The sequence below is a fragment of the Phaenicophaeus curvirostris genome, chromosome 1 (genome assembly GCF_032191515.1).
Source record: "Phaenicophaeus curvirostris isolate KB17595 chromosome 1, BPBGC_Pcur_1.0, whole genome shotgun sequence".
In the NCBI taxonomy this organism is placed as follows: Eukaryota; Metazoa; Chordata; class Aves; order Cuculiformes; family Cuculidae; genus Phaenicophaeus; species Phaenicophaeus curvirostris.
The window spans coordinates 6,778,431-6,799,812 of NC_091392.1; the positions used below are offsets into that span (position 1 = coordinate 6,778,431).

The window sequence follows — 21,382 nt, forward strand, 5'->3', positions numbered from 1 at the left end:
CCATGTGAAGCTGCCTGGGTGTCTGCAGCTCCCTGGCAGCACTGTTGCGATGGACTGATCTCAAGCCGTGCTTGTGGGTTTTGCAGCATGTGACTGTGTCGAATCTATGAAATTTGTTTCTCACTGGGTGAGCTCTGCCTCATGGTATCGTGCCAGGGACTGCTGACCCTGGCTGCATTTGAATAAATGACCTCCTGGGGAAAGGGGCCCTCAGCAGTTTTATGATTAACATTTTAATGGCATGCTGTCAGGGAACCTTTTTCCCAAGAACAAATACTGGGAAAAACCCACATCTTAACTACTACTGCAGTGTGAGTTATCACTGCATATTTGTTAGGTGTGCTGAAGGCTACCTGGGGTCAGGTGAGGAAGAAGAGGTTTCCTTGGAGCTTGCTAAGGTCCTCCCTTATTACTAGGAAGGCAAAAAAACCTGCTTGCATGCTTATACCACCTCTGTTTTCTGCTTGACTAGATAAATGACACTCTGGACCATTTATTAGTTCAGGCTGTTGTGATTAACTGGATGATACATGGAGGGCTGCTCTAGTTTATTGAGGTTACGTCCTATTTTGGGGTTGAGATTGACAGGTTGCTGCATTCTGGGCTTTTCTTGAGCTGTCAGAACAGACCTTGAGCTGCCCTGATGTGCTGGGGGGGAAATTAGGTGAAGTCCTTCGTATTTATATGCCATCTTGGGAGCGGGGGTCTGCTCTAGGCATGGGTGACATATGGAGCTGCCCTGTCCCCTCCATTTACCCTGCATGTGCTGAGACTGGGAAACATGAACATCAAAGTGGTGGAGCAGGTCCTGGGGGGCAGGAGCAGACCTCCAAAAGGCAGCAGATAGATCCCTAAATCACCTTCCTGACAGCAGCAGGAGCAGAAAATGGGTAGCTTTCCAAAGGTCCCTGCCCCTCCTCAGGGCAGCAAAATTCGATCTGGCTTATATTGCCAAGTAGCTTTGAATTGTCTCTGTCCTTAGCTGTTGTGACTCAGCATACCATAAATCAGTATAGCTCCATCAGCACAGTAACTTAGGTAAGTACCAGTAAAGGACTTGGCCCACAGGTAACATAGAAATAATACAGAAAGCTGGGAATGAATAATTTCAGAATATAGATGTAGTCATGGTAGTAGTAATGTTAATAATATTTTCCCTAGTGGGAGAAAAATAGACCTTTCACGGTTGTTGTGCCTGGAGCTATTAAATATAGATGAGATAGATGAAATGCTGCTTCTCCTATTACACAGAAATGAATAAACAGTAATTCTCAATCACTACATGCATCTCAGGCTTAAAAAATCCACAAAACCGAGTTAAATAGGAGCACCTGCTAACATTCTTGTATAATAAATGCTACTCCGAAGCTTTTGTCAACAAAGAGGAAAGATTTGCTTCCTTATAAAGACAGATGACAGCTCAACCAAAGTATATTTACACTGATAAAGTTAGGAAAATGGAGGGTCCAATAAACAAGTTTACTTGACTGTTGGACTTACTGGCTGACCATGCTGCTGGTTTACTGCAGATTTAGTAGCATGTAGTGTAGGAAGCAAGAAACACTTCTGAAAATTTAAATTTTTGTTGTGGCAAGATGGCAGGGAGTGATGCCATCTTTTTACTGATTTGCTTTTCTAGGGAAGAACTGAGCTTTAGTGCTTATCATAGATGGCATGGACATGGGGACAGCAGACTCTAATACAGGAGGAGAGGAGGGCAAAAGGTCTAGAGTGAAAACAGGCTGTGTCTGCAGTGTGATATTGCAGCATGTGAAGATGCTCTTCCAGTTCAGTAATGGGTGTTGGACTGGGGGAACCTGGGGTTTGTCTGCTTTGTGCCCTCCCTGCCCTAGTTCCCATGTATTTCATAGGTGTGACAGCACTTTCTAGTCCCATAAGAATCACAGAATCACACAGAATCACAGAATAACCAGGTTGGAAGAGACCCACCGGATCATCGAGTCCAACCGTTCCCATAAACATAAATGCGTGAGAAATTTTGAGGATTTGGGCTATTCTGTCTGAAGAAATGCAAAGGAAAATCATTGCATTTAAGATGTTTTAACTAAGTCCTGGATGTGAGCTTTAGTTTAATTAGTGGTAGCTACCTTCTAATCCCACAAGGAAGAGACATCTGCTATCTGCAGCGTCAATAAAAGGCCTATCTTATGATTCTCTTGAAGCAAGAATAAAGGAAGACAGGGTTTTATTATTTATTCAATCCAAGAAGATCACAAGGGCTGTTACCACCATGGGTATGTGATGCACCTTTCAAAGCTGTGTTTTTCCAGAACATCTCATGATACTTCTCTGTTGGTTCAGTTCCTCTGAAATCGGAGGCTGTCTTTACTACTAGATGTCCTGACCAGGCTGTTGTGGTGAAAATGGTTCTTGATGGAATTGAGTGGTATTTTATGTGCACTTTTCTGTGTTGTTTTGCTATTTGATAACCTTAAAGAAGTTCCCATTTGTCTCAGTGATGGACTTGACGCTCCATGCATTTTGCATGCTTGTTTTTTTCCCATGAGCTGCTGTTGGCTGCTGCTGGCTCCACCACATTAATCGACTGTAAGAACAGCTGTACTGGATCAAACCAAAAATGTAGCTCATCCAGCACGCTGTCCCTGCAGCCAATGTCAAATGTCTGGCGAGGAAAGTGTAGGTCAGCATGTAACAATAATGTAATTATTATAATACTGTGAGTGCACTCCTAGCATTCAATGAGATGCGTGCAGGCATTTTCTGAGACAAAACCAATGTCTTTAATAGTCTGGGGTGGATTCTATTGCAATTCCAGTCATTTTCTGAATCCTTGTTAACATCCACAGCTTCCTATGGAAAGAAGCTGGATGAAGTTTGTTGCCCTTACATGTTGTCGCTTCATCCTTGTGTTGATTACTTTCCCTGCTCCACTCAGAGCTTTAATCTGTCTCCCTCAGTTGTCCCTGCCAGGCTGAAGTTGATTCAGGAATTCCTCATAATGGGATTGTTTCATACTTTTGATTATCCCTGTCACCCTCTCTGCTTCTGCCGTATCCTGCAGGCAAGGAGGAGGATCTCAACAGCATGAAGCATTCAGGGCGTGGCAAACTGCTTTCTTAGTAATCCCTAGTACTGGATATTAAATGGATTTACCATTTATTCCTTGCTGGTTTATGTTTTAACCAGTTCTTTGTCCATGCAAGAAGATTCTTCTGTCCTCCAAGAACTCAGGTGCTCATAGGTCCTCCATTAAGGCATCCAATTGAAATCTAAGGAAACTACCTTAACTGGATCTCCTTGTCTACATACACGTTGACTCCTCTAGAGTACTCCAGTACAGTTATGAAACCTAATTTCCTTTATTGAAAGCCATATTAGCTTTTCCTTAATCTATCATTTTCTTCCGGGTGTTCCAGAATTCTGTCTTTTGCTAGAGGGATGTTCTTCATTATAGATCTACTGACCTGCTAATGACAGATTTACTGATATGGAGTTCCCTGTAATTCCTGAATTATTTCTTTGAATCCAGTTTTAAATATTGTGTCATGTAAGCTGCCTTCTAATTTTTGGGAGCTCATAAAGCTTTAGGGGAGAGACTTGAGACCATGTTTAGAGCTGCGGTAGTTTCATGCCTAAGTTCTTTTCGAAGTTCTTCTAAGTGGGGTGTTTGCATCAGTCCTGTCTATCAATCTTCTGATATCCTAGTAAAAGTTTCCAGTGTGAGAACCTCCACAGACCATTCTGTAGTGAGCACAAATGCCAAAAAAGTAATTTTTTTCTGTAGCCATGTGTGTTTATTCATGCTACTTCTACTTGTACACTTGTTTGCTTCCTGGTCCATCAGTGATTTGACACACTTCTGGCTTCTGATAAGTGCAACTTGTTCTCGAGGTGCTTTTTCCTGCCTTTTGAAGTTTTTATATTTTACCTACTAGAACTTAAAATCCATGGTTTCCTCGGTTGGACCCATAACTTCAAATTTTGAGGATGCTGTCTTACGTCTTATAGTTTCTATTGCTCAGCTGCTTGGCTGGCCAGCCTTCTCTGTTTTTTGAGTTTCTTTACATGGGATATATATGTGTTCTGAGCTCCAAGCGTTGATGTTTTTAAACTAGTTTTCACTGCCCTGGTTCTGTCTCCTAGGACCTTCTCACTTCTTGTTTAACAAGTCTCATTTGTACAGTTCTTCTTTCAAAATGAAACATGACAGTGAAGATTTAGCACAGTGTAAGAGATTATACTTCTTTTCTTATGAATTTTGGATTGTTTCATGTCTATCCTACTATAAGTTGAGCATTTCTTGCCATGGAGAGTGAAAGGGAATCCAGTTCTGCAGACTCCTTTTGCTGATCATTTCTAGCACCACTCTTTAGTTGTGGTTTAAAAACCATTCAGTATATTTTTGATTAAAAGCCATTATGTGACATGGGAAATCAGTTGGTTAGTTAATATATTTAAGTGTATTTTACTAGAGAGTTATGGAAAAAAATTGAGCAGCAAATGTAAAATGAACAAACAAGAACAACTGCTTTCTCATATGATTTGTACTTAATGGAGCTCAATTCTATAGGAGACTGAAATTTAAATCGCAAATGGGTTGAAGAAAATGAATTCTGCAGATTAGCAGAGGATAGGTAGCTAAGACATGATGCATCAATGCAACTGTCACTTGAATAGAGATGCCTTTTCTGGATCGCTGACTGTTGGAGGCTAGGGAGATAAACAGTGCAGGGGAGTCTTGTGCCTCATGAGCTCCATTTCTTATACATTTTCTTTAAATAACCGTTAATGGCTGTTACTAAAGGCAAGATACTGTACTGAGAAGACCCTGTTGCTTAGCCCTGTTGAGCATTTTTTGCCTTCTTTAAGTCTTCCTTTAACAAGGTAAAAAGGATACATTTCATGAGCAAGTCATATGAGTTTACATTTCAGGATCTTCAAGTCTCCATTTGTTTGGAACGAGTTATTATTCACGTAGAAACTGAAATATTGTGGTGGGGCAAGGGCTTTGTTTCAAAGAGAGCATAAAGTTTCTAATCCAATCAGGCTTCTACTCATAGCAGAAAGCAAAACTGTTTTCCCCAAGGAAGTCTCAATTTTTTTCTGCTATTCCAAAAGTTTCACATACAGTCTTTTGATCTGCCACGTTTTAAAGGACTCAAAGCTTATTTCTTCATAGTGAACCTCCCCATCTGATCACAGTGGGGAGACACACTGTCCTGTTTTGATCTATTCCTAAAGCGACCCCAGGGATCGACTTGTGCTCTTGCTGTCAGGTTTAAGTAGACAACCCTACCTCCCCTCCAAGTCCTTTCAATTACAATAAACAGAAGCTCACTAGGAGGCCAGATGAGTGGAATCTTTCTAGCTTTTTATTCTTTAATCAACTTTTAATGTGTTTTGAATACTCTGCAGCCCATCTCTTATGTCGGCTGATGTATCAACCACAGCACATCTGTACCACACACAACTTGGGGCAGCTTTTAACAGCTGGACCAGGCTCAGCTTAATTCCTCAGCTGTGGCCAGTGGCCTGCCTCTTGCAGGATTTTGGGGAATTGGCTCAAGGTAATCTTTACAGTGCATTTGGAGAGAGAATCCTGCAGCCCTGCCTGTTCCTTGTCACTTTGCCAGTGCTCTTGTGCAAACCTTCTGAAGAACTTTAATCTTCCGGAGTGTGTGTCACCTGGGATGATAATATGCTTCTTCCTTTTTATTCATGTTTGAAATTAGGCGACAATTTCCAAAGAAACACAGAAATTATTACCATTGAATTTGAAGAGCTATGTTCTCTCCCCACCCTTATCCATCTCATTAGGTGTAGAACCATACAGAGTCATAGAATGGTTTGGGTTGCAAAGGACCTTAAAGATCATCCAGTTCCAACTCCCTGCCTGACACCTTCCACTAGATCAGGTTGCTCCAAGCCATATCTGACCTGGCCTTGAACCATATCTGACTTCCAGGGATGGGCCATCCACAACTTCCCTGGGCAACCTGTGCCAGTGTCTCACCACCCTGACAGGAAAAGAATTTCTTCCTAATATCTAATCTAAATCTTCCCTCTTTCAGCTTTAAACCATTACTCCTCGTCCTATCACTGCACTCCCTGTTATGGTACTTTTCAGACCTGGTGTCTAATGTCTCGTTAGGTCATCTGGACCTGCATGGCAGCTGCAAAGCATGCTGGTGGTGCTTGTTGATGTGTGTGTAGCGTGACAACCTGAGATGGAAATGAGTTCTGAGAAATCTGACTTTTAAAAATAGGTTGGGTGCGTGGCAGTCATCTCCTAGGAAACTCGACATTGTATTATGAGACTATAATGTGCTATGATTACATTTTAGATAAAGGGAATCAACGTTGCTGTCAGATTGTTTCTGCTGAAGTTTTCCAACACAGAAGGTCATCCCTATGCAGCACTTGACTTTCGTTGGTGTTTGTGAGCTGGCAGGGGCACTGGCGTAATTCCTCCTGTGGTGTTGCTCACTGGAGAACGGGAGATGAAGACTGAGGCACAAGTAGCCCAGCACTGGAACGTGTCTGTATGATGTGCTGAAGCTGTGGGCAGCAGGGAGTCTATCACAGCTCTGATGAGTCAGGTGAAGCTCCCTAGCAGCAGCTTGCCTAGGTGGATCTGGAGGTCTTCAGTCTTCATCCCCTTACCAGCAAGGCACAAGTTGATTAGTGATTGTTTTCTATGAAGACTAAACTGGTTGCTATTAAACCAGAAATCTCAAGCCTTTTATCGATAGTATGACAAGAGATGTCAGTGTTTGTCTCTCTGTTGATGGATTCCATGGATTAGACTCAACTCTCTGGGTATGGGAGTCTGTCCTTTCAGAAGATGTGTGGGAAACATTAGCACCTTTTCTCTGCTGTGGTTCGCTGATGGACTTTGCTGCCTCGGTGCAGGTCTGTCATGCTGGAGGGGCTCCTTGCCTACTGATGATGTCTTCTACCATCATACAGGCAAAGCAGCAGCAGGCGGGAATGGTTCTGGTCCTCAGGGTATGGGATTGCTTCATGTGTCACTGGGCTTTTCTGCTGTTAAAAGCATTAAATAAAGCCACAGGACCTGTGTCGCTAGGACTCATATGCTCCCTGCTGCATCTAGATCAATGCTTAGGCTGAGCATGGTTGGAGTGGAATCAGTTTCTGGTTCTCTAAATCTCCTGCGGAATTTCCTTTTGGCCAGTCCCAGTATAACTCTGTGACATCAAAAAAAAATGTTCCTTCAGAGCATTGCAGAGGCTCATGACAACAAATTTATGGGGGAAAAATTGTGCTGGTGCTGCATCAGTTTTGTGATTAACTTCAGTATTCTCACCACAGCGCCTTAAACACGAAGCCACAGAGAGGCTCCTTGTCAACTGAAACTGAAAGGAAAATCCTTTTTGCATTGAGATTTGAGTAAGGACAGGTCTGAGGCTTGCATGTGTGGAGAGTGTTTGGCAATTCTTTTTTACAGAGTTATCTGTGAGTTTCAGAAGTGCCTGGTGACTTCTGCGTACAGTTACACTGAAATGATCTTTGCCAAAATGTTTATTTTCAAGCTTCAGATTACTAGACAAACCAGTTTGCTAAGGTTTCTTAATGTACTTCAGCACAGACATGAAACCACATGTGGATACATGAGTCAAGAGGCTGGTGAGTAGGGAAGTAAATACTCTTCTAGTGTTTTAAGAGATGGCCATTGGAAGTAAGGCTGCAGATGGAATTCTGGATATTCTACGGTGCCTTTTACTACCAGACCTCAATTCTGAGCTACAAAACAATTTGCACTCCATTATACTGAATTGTGTCTCCGTAATTTTTTTTTTTAAATTGCAAACTGCAGTTTAGAGTGGGCGAAGATACAAAATACACATCATTTTTAGTCCAAATATTTAAAACAGATATGCAGAACCGGCTGGATGGGTAACGACAGGATGAGAACAAGCCAATTAGAGTTTCATAGCAGCGCAGAAGGGCTCTTACACAATGGGAATTTTTCAGCTGTGCTTGTGACATCTCTGAACCCTGTGGCCTCCTCTTTCAGTGGCTGCTCATCACGTTCATGCACACTGCTTCCTGACTGGGGGCTGTAGTTTGCGTCTAATGGATTAAACTGGAAAAGCGGATCCTGGGAGATGTACCTTGGTTTCATGGTCGGATTAACTAATCTAAATTTTTTCTTTAAATAAGCAGGAACTGTGCTGTGATTATGGGCATAGAAGCCTTACAAGTCATAATTCTACTTTTGTTTTGAACATGTAGGTTATTCTGTGCTCAGGTCTTATGCATTGGAGAGGAGATTTGTCTATTAGGCTTCCAAGTGCCCACACTAGGAACATCATCAGCTGATCTGTCCCTCTTGCCTCCCTTTGCTTCCAACTAAAACCGTTCTATAATTCTGTGATTCTTTGCTTCGCTTTATAAGATGTGATGTCATCCAGTTGTTCCTTACTTGAGACAGCATCTTGGAGAGTACCAGGCTGTGCCAGGTAATTTCTTAAGTTTCCATGTAGAGGAAGAAGAAGCATGCTTTTTCAAATTGATGTTATCTGTTTTATATGGCCAGATAAGATCTCCAGAAATCAAACAGACCCTGCATATATCAGTGTCAGAACAGAAAAACACTTGGAAGAACAATATGGAGATCACTTATGCCTCAAGAAAGGTTTGAGGTCATGATTATAAAAAGAGAGGTTATTTCCTCATGAGAATGCTGCCATCAGATAATTCCAGGGAGGGAATGAGCTCCTTTTGTCTTATAAGATGAAAGTGGAAAAAAGGTACTTAAATATTCACTTTGGAAAGAAAGTGATCATCAGTGGAGAAAATAAACTGCTTAACAGCTCATTTGTGAAGTGTATAATGGAAGGAAAAGCTCAATAAAGAAAGCTGTATGTTTTGCTTTTGATTCTGGATAGCTTTACTGTGATTGCGGCAGAGGATGTAATGTAAATGTAATAGGCCTTTAAAGACAACACTTCCCTTTCTAATAAGGGTCAGGATTAATCAGAAAGAAGCAAAGAGTTCAGGAAAGAAGAGGACTGTAATAACAAACACGACTGGGGATCTGTGCTGGGCCAGTTTCCCTTTTTAGCATCCATGCATCACTGTCTCAGAACAGACTGCATAGCATCCTATTAAATTAGCATACACCAGGCAGCTAAAACAAATCAGTTAATCTCAGAAGGAGAAGACATTCTGCAGAACGCTTTCTTTTTTGGCTTAATCTATGTGCTTTATGTGTTTTATTCATCTTTAAACCTATGTTTAATGGCAATCAAACCCATATTCCTTGCTCTGCTCTGCATGTAATGGCTTTTTTTTTTTTTTCGCCCAGGAGTCTTGTTGCCCATGTGTTTCCCTGCCTTCACCCTGCTGGTGTATGAGCTGGAGTGCACCAAGCACTTCAGGATTTCCCATCTGCATGGCTGGAAACCATCCCAGAGGCGCTCTGCTCTCCTGTCTCTGTTGCAACAACAGATCTCAAACTTGGTGTTTCCCTGCTGGCTCCCGAAGCGGGAGCTGAGCTGGCTCATTGGCAGTGGTGGGCAAGGAGAAGTGCTGAGGATGCCAGGGAGCACTTGAGCACCTTTGCTGATGCCTCTCAACATTCTGTTTGAAGGAGGGGAGTTTTTCAGTGACACAGAGTGCTGGTGGTGTGTGCTGTGCCCCATTGTGAACCTGAAATTCATTGTGGAGTAAAGAACTGATTTCAACTGCAGAATGGTTTAAATGATTTCCAGCAATTTGTCCTCGGGTGAAAATGATTGTTGCCCATTAAGGAGGTGATTGTGTTCTGGTGAAAGTGGTCCAGGGGAAGAAGCAGGCATGTGAAGGAAACGACTTTGACTATATTGTCATAATTTCATGTTTTATAATGTGCAACTTTAAACTGGTGTTCCTCTGGCTTCATAGACATCTAAGTTTCCTTTAATTAGCTGACATAGATTTTCAATCTGAATTCCATTTTTTTTTGGTGGGTATTGGGGTGTTTGGGTTTTTTTTGGATGGTGGTGGTGTTTTTTTCTCCTGAAACAATAAAATACTGAGCAGCTAAACTGGAAGAAATGATAAACCTCAAATTGATGCTAAAATTCTTGCTGCTGACTCTGGTGAAAAAATGCAGTCAAAACACTAAGCAGTTGTAATTGTAGATAATAGTACCCGAAAAATTGGAAGTTAAATCCAAACACTTTTGATAACTACGCAATATGAAATCTTTGTGCTGCTTATTCTGTTGCAGTGAGTCACCCTATAATAGTGGGAGAAAACCAAACTGATTTATAAGGAGGGAAAAGAAGCTCTACGTGCAATATGATGTTGTTAGGTGCCTCTGTTAAAGTCGTGGCCATAAGTCGTAGCAGAGATCTGTATATTGATATGGTTCTTCTCTTCCAAAGACTGTATTAGAGGGGGAGCAGCAAGGTGGCTGGAGAGATGAAGTTTGGAGCTGGGGATGTGCTGCTCATCCCTGGGAATGGTGATTCCTGGGCTCCTCTCACACTGTGGGGAAGTGGCTGCTCACTGGAAAACCCCAATAGTCTTAATGTGACTTCTAGCTTTGAGAAAATGCTGTGGATATTGACTTGGGGCACTGTCTCAGGACACAGAGGAACACGTCAGTGGTCCAGAAAGGAGCACCTACAGGAACACTCAGAAAAGCATATTTTTGCTCCTTACCATTGTTGTTTAAGTGCCCATCGGACTATAGCAACAGCATTTTGGTACAATTGGAAGAGCTCTTAATCATCTGTAATGGGTAATAGCAGCTCCAGCTCCAGGCATCAGGGTGCATCGTGGGGATGGGGGCATCACTGTGGGCTCTGATCAAGACCAGCCCTGAGGAGGGGAACCAGAGTCAGACACAGCCCAGAGCAGGACCATGTGTGGTGTTACAGCAGACACTCGTGGGCCCCAAGGTAGAAAATGGCATTTTCAGTTGTTGCTGGGTGGCTTAGTGGAAGCTAAATGAATAGTGAGGCTAAAAATACCGGTGTTAATACAGCGATCTTGGTTGTTCTGCTGTTGCCCAGGCAGAGGAAGCATTGCCATAGAAGGGGCTGCAGAGTTAGGACTGTGTTTTTGATGAAAAAGCATTTGTCCTCTAAGGAATAGATGGCTGCAACCAGATTAGGAAGTGTGTTTCTTTTCCTGTGAATTTATATTCAGCTTTTGGGAATATGTAGGTATATTTGACTTCTGTACCACATGTAACAGTCCAAAAGCCTTCTTCTTTGCTCTTGACTGGTGAATAACAATGTGGGAGAGTGAGGATGTGTGTACAGAAAAGACTGAGTAGAAAATTTAATAAAAAGAAATAGAACATGACTTGTGCAGAAAAATTGCTTAGTAGAAAAACATTTTGTGGGGAATCTCCCTGGTATGTGTTGGTTACACAGACCTCGAGCTCATCCCACAGTTAACTCCTTGAGCTCCAAGGGAAAAACTGTGAAAATGCCAGAGAAGACTTTTTCTTACGTACTTACCTCCGTTTGTAGTGCAGTTCAAATTCACCTTTCCTTGGGAGTCAAGGAGCAGAATTGGCCAAAGCCACGCTATGGAAATTACCTTTGACTTGTTTGGTCTCCCTTCGATTCAGTTCGTCTCCTGTCTCAGGGTGATCTTCACTGTGGACAGGGTATATTTTTCAAATGATGAATGTTCACTGTTTTTTCGCAGGGTTTGTCTGGGGCAAAGTACACAGAAAGCCAACTGTACCATAATTAAGATCATTAGCTTTACACAGCCTGAAGATGTGAAATTTGTTTCCTAACTATGTCTGTTGATTTGGTGTGACAGAGTATCTGCTAGTGCAATGGAAAACTTCTCAACATGGAGTTCTCTGCAAACCTTTGTGATGGAAAAATTAAGTTTTATCTGTCCATCAACTCTTTGTCTTCGTTTTGCCATTATTTTTGTGACAGCACTTTTTTATTTTGATGAATGAGAAAGTTTGCTGTTGTAGCACTGTGAATGCTGAATTTATTGAATGTTGGTCATTGTACCTAAAAAACTGTTCTCATATTAAATTATAGTTGAAAGAGATGAAGGAAAAAGTTATTTAGCCTTTATTTTGCTTTGGTCTCCACGATAGCTTAACCTCACTGCCGTTGATTTCTAGTAGAAAATCCAATCTGGATAAGTTTGCCATTTTTATTCCAATGATAATTTTGAAATCCTAATCTTTAAATCTAGATTAAAGAAAATAACTGGATGAGAAATAACTTAACAAATTAAAACTATAAAAGGTTGACATCTCATAGGATCCTGCATGGTCCACATGGGTGCAAAAGGTTGAGGGGTCAGAACGTCTCAACCGTCTTTTACGATTTGCAGTTATCTGAATGTGGCACATCAAGTCATGTAACCTCTCTTTTTTTTTTTTTATCTTACATTGTTCCTAATTTGTATAAGAATTATCTAGATCATTAAAATTATTCCATGCCTTAATTAAAAGTTTGAAAAGTGTCAGTCCTCTAGGGTAAATGATAGCATGTTCAAAACTTTAAAAAATTGGTTCAATTACCACACATGTATTTCAGCAGCAAAAAGTGGTTTAATTTTGCAGAAGTTTCTATTTATCCATTTCTGCGGCTGTCCTATTTCTTCAAAACCATGAGGCTTTTTTATTTGTTTGCTATCATCTTCAGGAAGGACAAGGAAAGCTCCTGGAGAGGTTTGAAAGCCCTTCTTCAGCGAGGTGAAAGCTTTGTCCCCAGGCATATCAGAAATGCTGCAATTACCTATTTCCCAGCCAACGGAATGGGACATCCGAACCATTGCAAACACCCTTAAAATCATAACTTTTAATCAATTAACCTCTTCTCCCTAATTTTTTTACTCTATATCAGAATGTGAAAATACTTTTAAAAACACTTCTGGGGGTGAAAGGAGGATAAAACTCCCCAAATATTTTCATAGAGTAAAAACCTTCCTTGTTATTTCACTGAATAAAAAATATTCCAGTTTGCCTGTGTACTTCACAGAAACTGTTTTTCGATGCACAAAATTTCAACCTCAAAATTCAAAATACAGGATTCACCGTGAGATTTTTGAATCTTTTTCTGGCTTTCTGCTATGACCATGGAGATACTGGCATATAGGGAGTTGCAAATAGGAGGTTTTGGGAGCATCATGTCCTTATACAGACCATGCAGTACCTCCTAGGAGAAGTTTTAGTCCAGAGCCCTGTCTGAGCTGCAGATGTGTAGCATTTTGGTTGTCCAGCATCTCTTGTATTGTGGGTTTTTTTTTTTCCTTTTTATCACGTGACACTGCTTGATGATTCTTAATGGAAACCATGTCCTGTCAGTTTGATGGTGTAAAATGCAACCTTTTCCAAACCCAAACATTTTAATAGAACTTTGGACACAATTAATTTTTAACCCTCAATAAAGAATTGTAATACATTCTTGGAGATAAATACGTTCCTTCATTAAATGTCTTGATTTTAAAGAGCATGTTAATTCTTTGGGGGAGAAATCTTCTGTAGAAAGCCTGCCAGGTCAGTAGTTCTGAGGAACTTTTTTGAGGAGGCAGAGAATTTGCTGTAGGATATACTGCTGTTAGCAAGAAAAAGAGCAGCCTTATCTTTCTGACTTTCTCTCTGGTATTTATCTATTCATGCATGAGTCAAGAGGGGTTTAATGGGGCTGGACTGGATTGTTAAAGGTGGATGAATTCAGCTGTGTGTTTGAAATTATGATAATTACTTGCCCACCTATACACTATTATTTCTGACTGTGCCAACTCCAGCAGACTCCAGGAGTGTCATTGCTGCGTTTTCCGTGCTGATGCTCCTTGCTACCATTTCTTTCTTTTTGCCCTACACTGTTCACTCCTGTCAGTCTGTGTTTAGCTCTTTGATCCCTATCTGCATCTGTTCCTTCTCTTTCCTTCCAGCACTTCACTTATCTTTCTTCTGTCCATTGTCTTGTTACTTCCCTCCTCCCATCCCAACCCCTTGCTCTGTGAACATAATAATATATAAAGCACACAGGACAGAGGAGACTGCCTCACATCTCCCTCCTGCCTTCCCAGTAGATCCACCCCAGTGCTCCCTCGTAATTGCCTAGAGGCTCTTCCCAGCACCAGCAATTTCATGACATTGCCTCGTATAAAACTCGATGCAAAAACCTGCCCTGTCAGTGCCAAGGCTTGACGTGTGAGTGAATGCATTAGCTGAGGTTCAGCTCATTTTGTGCTTTAATGAGAAGAGTTGTTAGCGAGATATTTTCATATTTGAGAACATATCAGAGATCGCAAAAAAATTTGATTTAAATTCACAGAGGCTGTTTCACCATTGAATCTCACGGCTGTCCTGCTAAGTGGAGAAAGAAATCCAGCAAAAATCATAGAACTAATAGAATGGTTCTGGTCAGAAGGGTCGTTAAAGATCGTGGAATCATAGGATAGTTAGGGTTGGAAGGGACCTCAGGGATCATCTAATTCCACCCTCCTGCCATGGGCAGGGACATCCCACTAGATCAGGCTGCCCAAGCCCCATCCAACCTGGCCTTGAACACCTCCAGGGATGGGGCAGCCACAACCTCCCTTGACAACCTGTTCCAGTGTCTCACCACTCTCACGGTGAAGAAATTCTTCCTAATGTCTATTCTAAATCTGCCCCTCTCCAGCTTATACCCGTTCCCCCTCGTCCTTTTTACAAGAGCATGTAGTGGTAGGATGAGGGAGGAATGGCTTTAAATTGGAAAGGGAAAGATTTAGATTAGACATTAGGAAGAAATTCTTGACAGAGAGGGTGGTGAGGCACTGGCCCAGGTTGCCCAGGGAAGTTGTGGCTGCCCCATCCCTGGAAATGTTCAAAGCCGGGTTGGATGGAGACTTGGGCAGCTGGGTCTAGTGGGAGGTGTCCCTGCCCATGGCAGGGGTGTTGGAACTGGATGGTCTTCAAGGACCCCTCCAACTCGAACTATTCTTTGATTCTATGATTCTGTGATTCTGTGATTCTATGAAATAAAGACATTTCCAAAGCTAGCTTAATTGCGTAGCCCGATGTAAAGGGATTTCCTTTATTTTGTTGTGTGAGAACAGCAATGAAATCCAAATCTGGACGGGAGCTGTCTGTGTTTTTCATAAACATTGGGGAAGTTATATGATCAGTAAACCACTGGTATGGATATGCTGTTTTTAACAGTATTTAACTTAAAGCTTGTTCAAGCCGCAGCTGGAATGAAGTGCAGTGTTGAAAGCTTAAGTGGCTGGGACTTAAGGGGTTAGCTGGGAGCAATCTTATGAGTTTCTGAGCACTGTGGTCTGCAACTGAAGCTGATAAGCACTGAGAGGTCTTAGGGCTTTCCAGTAAAAGGATTTCATTGCAATTCTGACTTGGCTATCCCAGGCAGGAGGGTCAGAATGAAAACCTCATTTTGTGAATCAAATAACTGAGGACTGTTGGTAATAGGAAAGAAAAACATAGGTCTTGAAAATCACTCGGTGGCTTGATTTCTTTATTGCAAAAGCCATTAGGAGCAATTGTTTGGACTCTGAATTGGAGCCTTTGATGCTCTGATGTGTTGTGGTAGATTATAAAGAAAAGAGAAAACAGTGATTTATTCCTGTTAGAGTGGCATAAACATGGTCAGAGCTTGGATCACTGTCCTTTTTGGCAAAAATGAGGCAAAACAGTCTCCGTTCCGAGGGTCACTGCTGCATGTAGATACACTGTCAAACACCTGCTGTAGCAGTTTGCAAAAGTCTCTTTTAATCCTTTCCTAAACTTTATGTCACTGTTTCCCCATCACTGCTGGCTAAAAAAGCTTTTCAGGGTAAACAGAGCTTTCTTTGAAAAACAGCAGCCTCTTCCTTTTGCTTATCCACTTATCCATGGGCTTTATGATTCATTTGGTCATTTCACAACTCAGGAACCATTGGTGAGGTCACAGCTGCTTGGTTTTGTCATGGAAGTGTACGACTTAAGAAGGAAGAGACTGACTAGGAAAGGAAACACTTCTGTTTATCTGCAAACATCTAGATAAGCAACAGTTGTGGGGAATGAAAGTCTGTTGTAGACAATGAAAGTTGGTTGTAGACAAATGAGGCCGTGATCAAACCTTAATGGTTTAAGAGCAGGCTGGAGCGCAGGTGGGTTTGCCCAGCCTGCTCCTGAGTGTTTTTCACAGACCTATGTAGAAGAGCAGAATAATCTACTGGTGGGGGAAAACAAAAAAGGTGTCTCTCTTTATTTTGTATAAATAATGTACAAACATTCAGCTGGTGGATCCTTCAGTTGTGATCTGGTTAGACAAGTCCTTGGTTTGGACTCAATGATCTGATGGGTCTCTTCCAACCTGGTTATTCTATGATTCTGTGAAAACAGGTGCTTCAGGAAGAGGTTTTGGTGAGCAGGAGCAAAGACCTTCTGTTCCTCATCAGGCCAGTGCTCTGTCTTGCCCAGTACCTTGCTGATAAAACAGTAACGAGCACCAGAACATTAGGACGAGAACAGTCTTAATGTGCCACAGTAAAGGTTTGTCCAGACCAACAGTGTCTGAATGATGTTCAGATGTTCAGAAAACAGTGTGAGAGCAGCAAAAAAGTGTATATACCACTGTCTGTAATGTCCTGGGCTCTTCTCAGTCAGATCCAGATGTTTCGGAGGAAACGATGAGAATGCAAGAAATAATACACTGTTATGGAATAACCTAATGAAAGAAGGGCACTGCCTACTCTTGGCAATTAGTGATGAAGTTTCTTTATTTGTGTAATTCTCTCTGGGGTAACTATAGGGAGGCTGCTATTAAGGCTGACGTTTGAACTTGTGATTTAATCCGATTCTTTGGCTTCAGATGACACACAACAGTTTGTGTTGTGGAATAATACTGTGTACATAGAGAATTTCTGACGCTGCTGCCCCATCTGAGTCAGGGTTGAGCCAACTGTGAGGAGATGCTCTGGGCTGCCAGGGAGGACCAAAGTGGAGTCTCTGACCTCTTGTGGTTGCTGGGGAACTGGGAGAACTCTTGGCATGGGTGCATCATTTAGTCCTGGGTACTTTGTGCTGCTGTGTGAATTGAACATCCTAAAACTTAAGGAAGGGGAAAAGTACATCATTTATCAAATCAGCAGCCGGACAGCAGACCGTACTCCTGGGTGTGGAATTAGTATTCGCTGATTTTCTTTATTAGAATTGTTATATTTGGTAAGCCTGTAATGTTTTGTGTGAATGTGGATGTCTGCATATGTTTGTAAAAGCAAAGGAAGATGCTTCTGATGCCATTGCTGTGATTTACAAGAGCAGCTATCAAAAGACACTAAAAGAACAAGAATTTGATGGTTATGTTTCAGTTATCGGCTGCCAAGTAAAAGGCAACATTTTAAATTGGGGTTTTTCTTTTCTTCTTTCAGGGGTGCATTCTCTGAAGTTGTTTTGGCTGAAGAGAGAGCGAGTGGGAAACTCTTTGCAGTCAAGTGCATTCCCAAGAAGGCACTGAAGGGAAAGGAAAGCAGCATAGAGAATGAGATTGCAGTCCTGAGAAAGTAAGTATCAGAATTTCATTTCTGCTTCTTCACTTTGATTAAACTTTTAAGGAGCAGGAACAGTGATTGACAAGTGTGACTGACAGGTTGTTCAACCCATCACAGGCAGACAATGACCCAAGTTTAAATGATGCTGAAAATATTTCAAGAAATTATCTGTTTTTCTGTTGCATGGATACAGCTAGATGACTGCAAAGTGCAAAAGAAGTGGAATTAGGCTGAAGTAAAAGCTATGATGCCTTAAAAAGACCTTGTCCTCTAGTACTACCAGCACTTGGATCACTGGCTTTGAAGAGAGCAAGACATGGTCATAATTTCCAAGTGCTTAAAACAGTGTATACACTAATTGCTCTAAAACTAATTAGGCATGGTATGGATTGTTATATGGGAGATGGTGGTAGGCTGCACCATGGAGAGGTACCTCTGCCGCTTCTAGAAGTGACTGTCAAGAGCAATTTCTGTTTTATAAGGGTTGTCCACAGTGTGTATTTTTTCTTTGACTGTGGCTGGGACACATGGATAAGAAAGAGTCAGCTCATGACTACTGTGAATTTAGTGTAGTTATTGGAGACTTGATCCTTACCTCTTCCTCATCTTACATCCTGGAGGCAGGATTCATCTCACCTGACTTGAGGCACTCTGATCACTTTGACTTTCTTTCTAGAAAATGGAAAGAGATCAATCACTTCAGAATTGGTCCATGTAGCTTGTTTTAAACTTTTGAAAGTACCTTCACTTGTCAATCAATGAAGGTAATACAATTATATAGAGTCTGCATTAGGCTTGGGCACTCTGATTCCTGCTGTGCTGCTGATCTTAGTGGGACTTCTTGCCCCATATCTTGGTCATGTAGAAGCTGATGGTGGATCACCTGGGCACCATAAGACAAAACTGATTCTCAGTCTTTAAAACTAACTAGATACTTCTGAATGAAATGCTCAGAGAGTGTAAATCAAGCAGGTTCAAGGGCAAACTCAGCCTTCCCGGTGTGCAGAGGGGATCTTTTTCAGTAGAGGGGGATAAGTGAGGCTTCAAACAGCTCCGGGCATTTGTTTAAGTTGTCTTGCCACTGCTGGACCCATACCAAGTCAATGTAAAACCAGTGATAAACACAGCGTGTTGTCTTGCTGTGTAGTGTTATTGATAATAATGGTCAACATCTGACAGCTTGAAACAGTCTTTGTCTATATGGGTTTGTCCCCTGATACTCATGTGTGAGTATAAGAGCAGCAGTATTGGCATGCAGTAAGGATTGCCATGCATCAGCTTTGATGCTTAGCTAGTAGAGCATAGAAATCATTGAGGTTATTTCTTGCTTCTGTGTTGTAAAATGTTTCTGTTCTCTGCAAGCAATTTCCTGAGAAATGAGGAGGCAGGACCCAGGCTGCGCTATTCCAGCTATAAGGGCAGGAAAGTGTGTGGGTGGAAAATTCCTTAACTTCATACAATTAGGTCTCCTTGGTCTCTTGTCCTATGCATGGTCTATGACCTTAAGAGTGATTTTTCCTTTTTTTTATCTTCTGATGTCTTCTACTTAGCTGTTGCTAATACAAACTTTCCATGTAATTGTTTATTCTGAAAATAGACAACTTTCCTAGCAGCAACGGTACTGAATTTGTACATGCCACCAAGGAAACACTTAGAAAATAACAAACTGTTATTTACTGTGTTATTTACTGTGTTATAATACTGTGTTCAGTTCTGGGCCCCTCACCACAAGAAGGATGTTGAAGCTCTGGAGTGAGTCCAGAGAAGAGCAACGAAGCTGGTGAAGGGGCTGGAGAGCAGGTCTTACAAGGAGCGGCTGAGAGAGCTGGGGTTGTTTAGCCTGGAGAAGAGGAGGCTGAGGGGAGACCTCATTGCTCTCTATAACTACCTGAAAGGAGGTTGTAGAGAGGAGGGTGCTGGCCTCTTCTCCCAAGTGACGGGGGACAGGACAAGAGAGAATGGCCTCAAGCTCCACCAGGGGAGATTTAGACTGGACATTAGGAAAAAATTCTTCACAGAAAGGGTCATTGGGCACTGGAACAGGCTGCCCAGGGAGGTGGTTGAGTCACCCTCCCTGGAGGTGTCCAAGGCGCGGGTGGACGAGGCGCTGAGGGGCATGGTTTAGTGTTTGATAGGAATGGTTGGACTCGATGATCTGGTGGGTCTCTTCCAACCTGGTTATTCTATGATTCTGTGATTCTATGAAACTGGATCTGCCTGCAGGTGAGGTGAGGGGATATCAACCAGTTTCCCTGCTCATGAATACTCTGCTTCAAAAGCTGTCAGTAAAAAATCAATTTGAGAGAGAGAGAGTGAATCTTGAGAAGCTATTGCTAAGCTCAAAAGGTATCTAAGTGTCCTTGCTTTTGTTTCTGGTAGCTTAACATGAAGTGGGAAAGGTTAGTCTGTGTGTAGTCCAGCTAGTGAGTAGGATGCCAAAGGCCTGGGCTGCCCTGCTTGGCTGTGAGGAGCTGCAGCCTTATCAAGCCATGCACTGAACCTCCGCTTCTGAAGGAGATGGACACAGGGGATGCCTGGCAGGAGGCATTGGTCCCTGTTCACTTCGAGGAAAGTATAGAGTCACAGAGGATACATGCAAAGCAAACGTAAATATGCATGTCCGAAAGGGCACTCTTACTGGCTCAAATACAAGCAAACTCCTTGTGTTCCTTAGAGCAGGGTCTCTGATAATGGACTTACTCCTATACGTGATCATTAAATTTTTCTCTTCCTGCTGATGAGGTATTTCCTTTCCGGCAGACGTATGCCGAGTGGTGTGAAATGCAAAGTCTTCATCTGTTCCCCTGGTTGTGTGTCAAATGAGGTTCTACTGGGGATTCCAAGATATACCCCCTGCAGCTTCTGCCAGCTTTCATATGAGCTGCTCGTGCTCTTGTGTGCAGTGAGCAGGTTTATAGGGACAGCCAGGGATTGTGCTGGCTGTGTCTAGAACTGGTACACACAAAATATCACGTGTGCTTTGTACTCTCAGGCTGACCTGGAGTAGGTTTGTCCTGACGAATCATCCAGATCTGACAGAATAAATATGGAAAAGTGTTTGAATGATGCAGTGTGTTGAAGTAATTGTAAAAAATGTTTTTTAAATTCAGGATTAAAAGTCTGTGCATCGAGTACTAGGAAGTGGAACCTGCTGATGAAAGCATGAATCCAGTGATGAAAACACTTAGTCCCCCCCTTCTCACTTCTGCTGCTGACATCCTGCATAACCAGCAGGTCAACAGAGGTGATTCCACCTCTCTGCTCTGCTCCGGTGAGACTTCATCTGGAGTACTGCATTCAGTTCTGGAGTCCTCAGCACAGGAAGGAAATGGATCTATCAGAGGGAGTCCAGAGGAAGGCCATGGAGATGATCAGAGGGCTGGAGCACCTCTCCTGTAAGGACAAACTGAGAGAGCTGGGGTTGTATAGCCTAGAGAAGAGAAAGCTCCAGAGGGATCTTATAGAAGCCTTCCAGTACTCAAAGGGGGTCTACAGGAAAGCTGGGGAGGGGTTCTTTATCAGGGGGTGCAGGGATAGGACAGGGGGTAGCGGTTTTAAGCTGAAAGAGGAGAGATTTAGATTAAGTATTAGGGAGAAATGTTTTACTGTGATGGTGGTGAGGCACTGGCACAGATTGTCCAGTGAAGTAAGTAATGGATGCCCCATCCCTGGAGGTGTTCAAGGCCGGGCTGGATAAGGCTTTGAGCAACCTGATCCAGGGGAAGGCGTCCCTGCCCATGGCAGGAGTGTTGGAACTGGATGGTCTTTAAAGTCCCTTCCAATCCAAACTATTCTATGATTCCGTGAGTGTGTATGGTCTGTGAAAAAAGCTTTAAAATAAAAAGTTTTACTTACATTTCCTTTTGCAGTCTTACCTCATATCTGTAGACCCAGAAGAGTTGGGCCAAGAAGGGAGGTT

At 42.3% G+C, this 21,382-nt stretch overlaps 1 protein-coding gene across 4 annotated transcripts in view; it reads left to right on the top strand.

The window, feature by feature from the left end:
* The window catches only part of CAMK1D (calcium/calmodulin dependent protein kinase ID), a 231,728-nt gene that overhangs the window by 79,705 nt on the left and 130,641 nt on the right, over window positions 1-21,382 (top strand). For all 4 annotated transcript variants that reach the window (XM_069871533.1, XM_069871701.1, XM_069871789.1 and 1 more), the window contains one exon: window positions 17,344-17,475. In XM_069871533.1, the coding sequence (XP_069727634.1) occupies window positions 17,344-17,475 (132 nt within the window). The remainder of the gene's footprint in view (window positions 1-17,343; window positions 17,476-21,382) is intronic.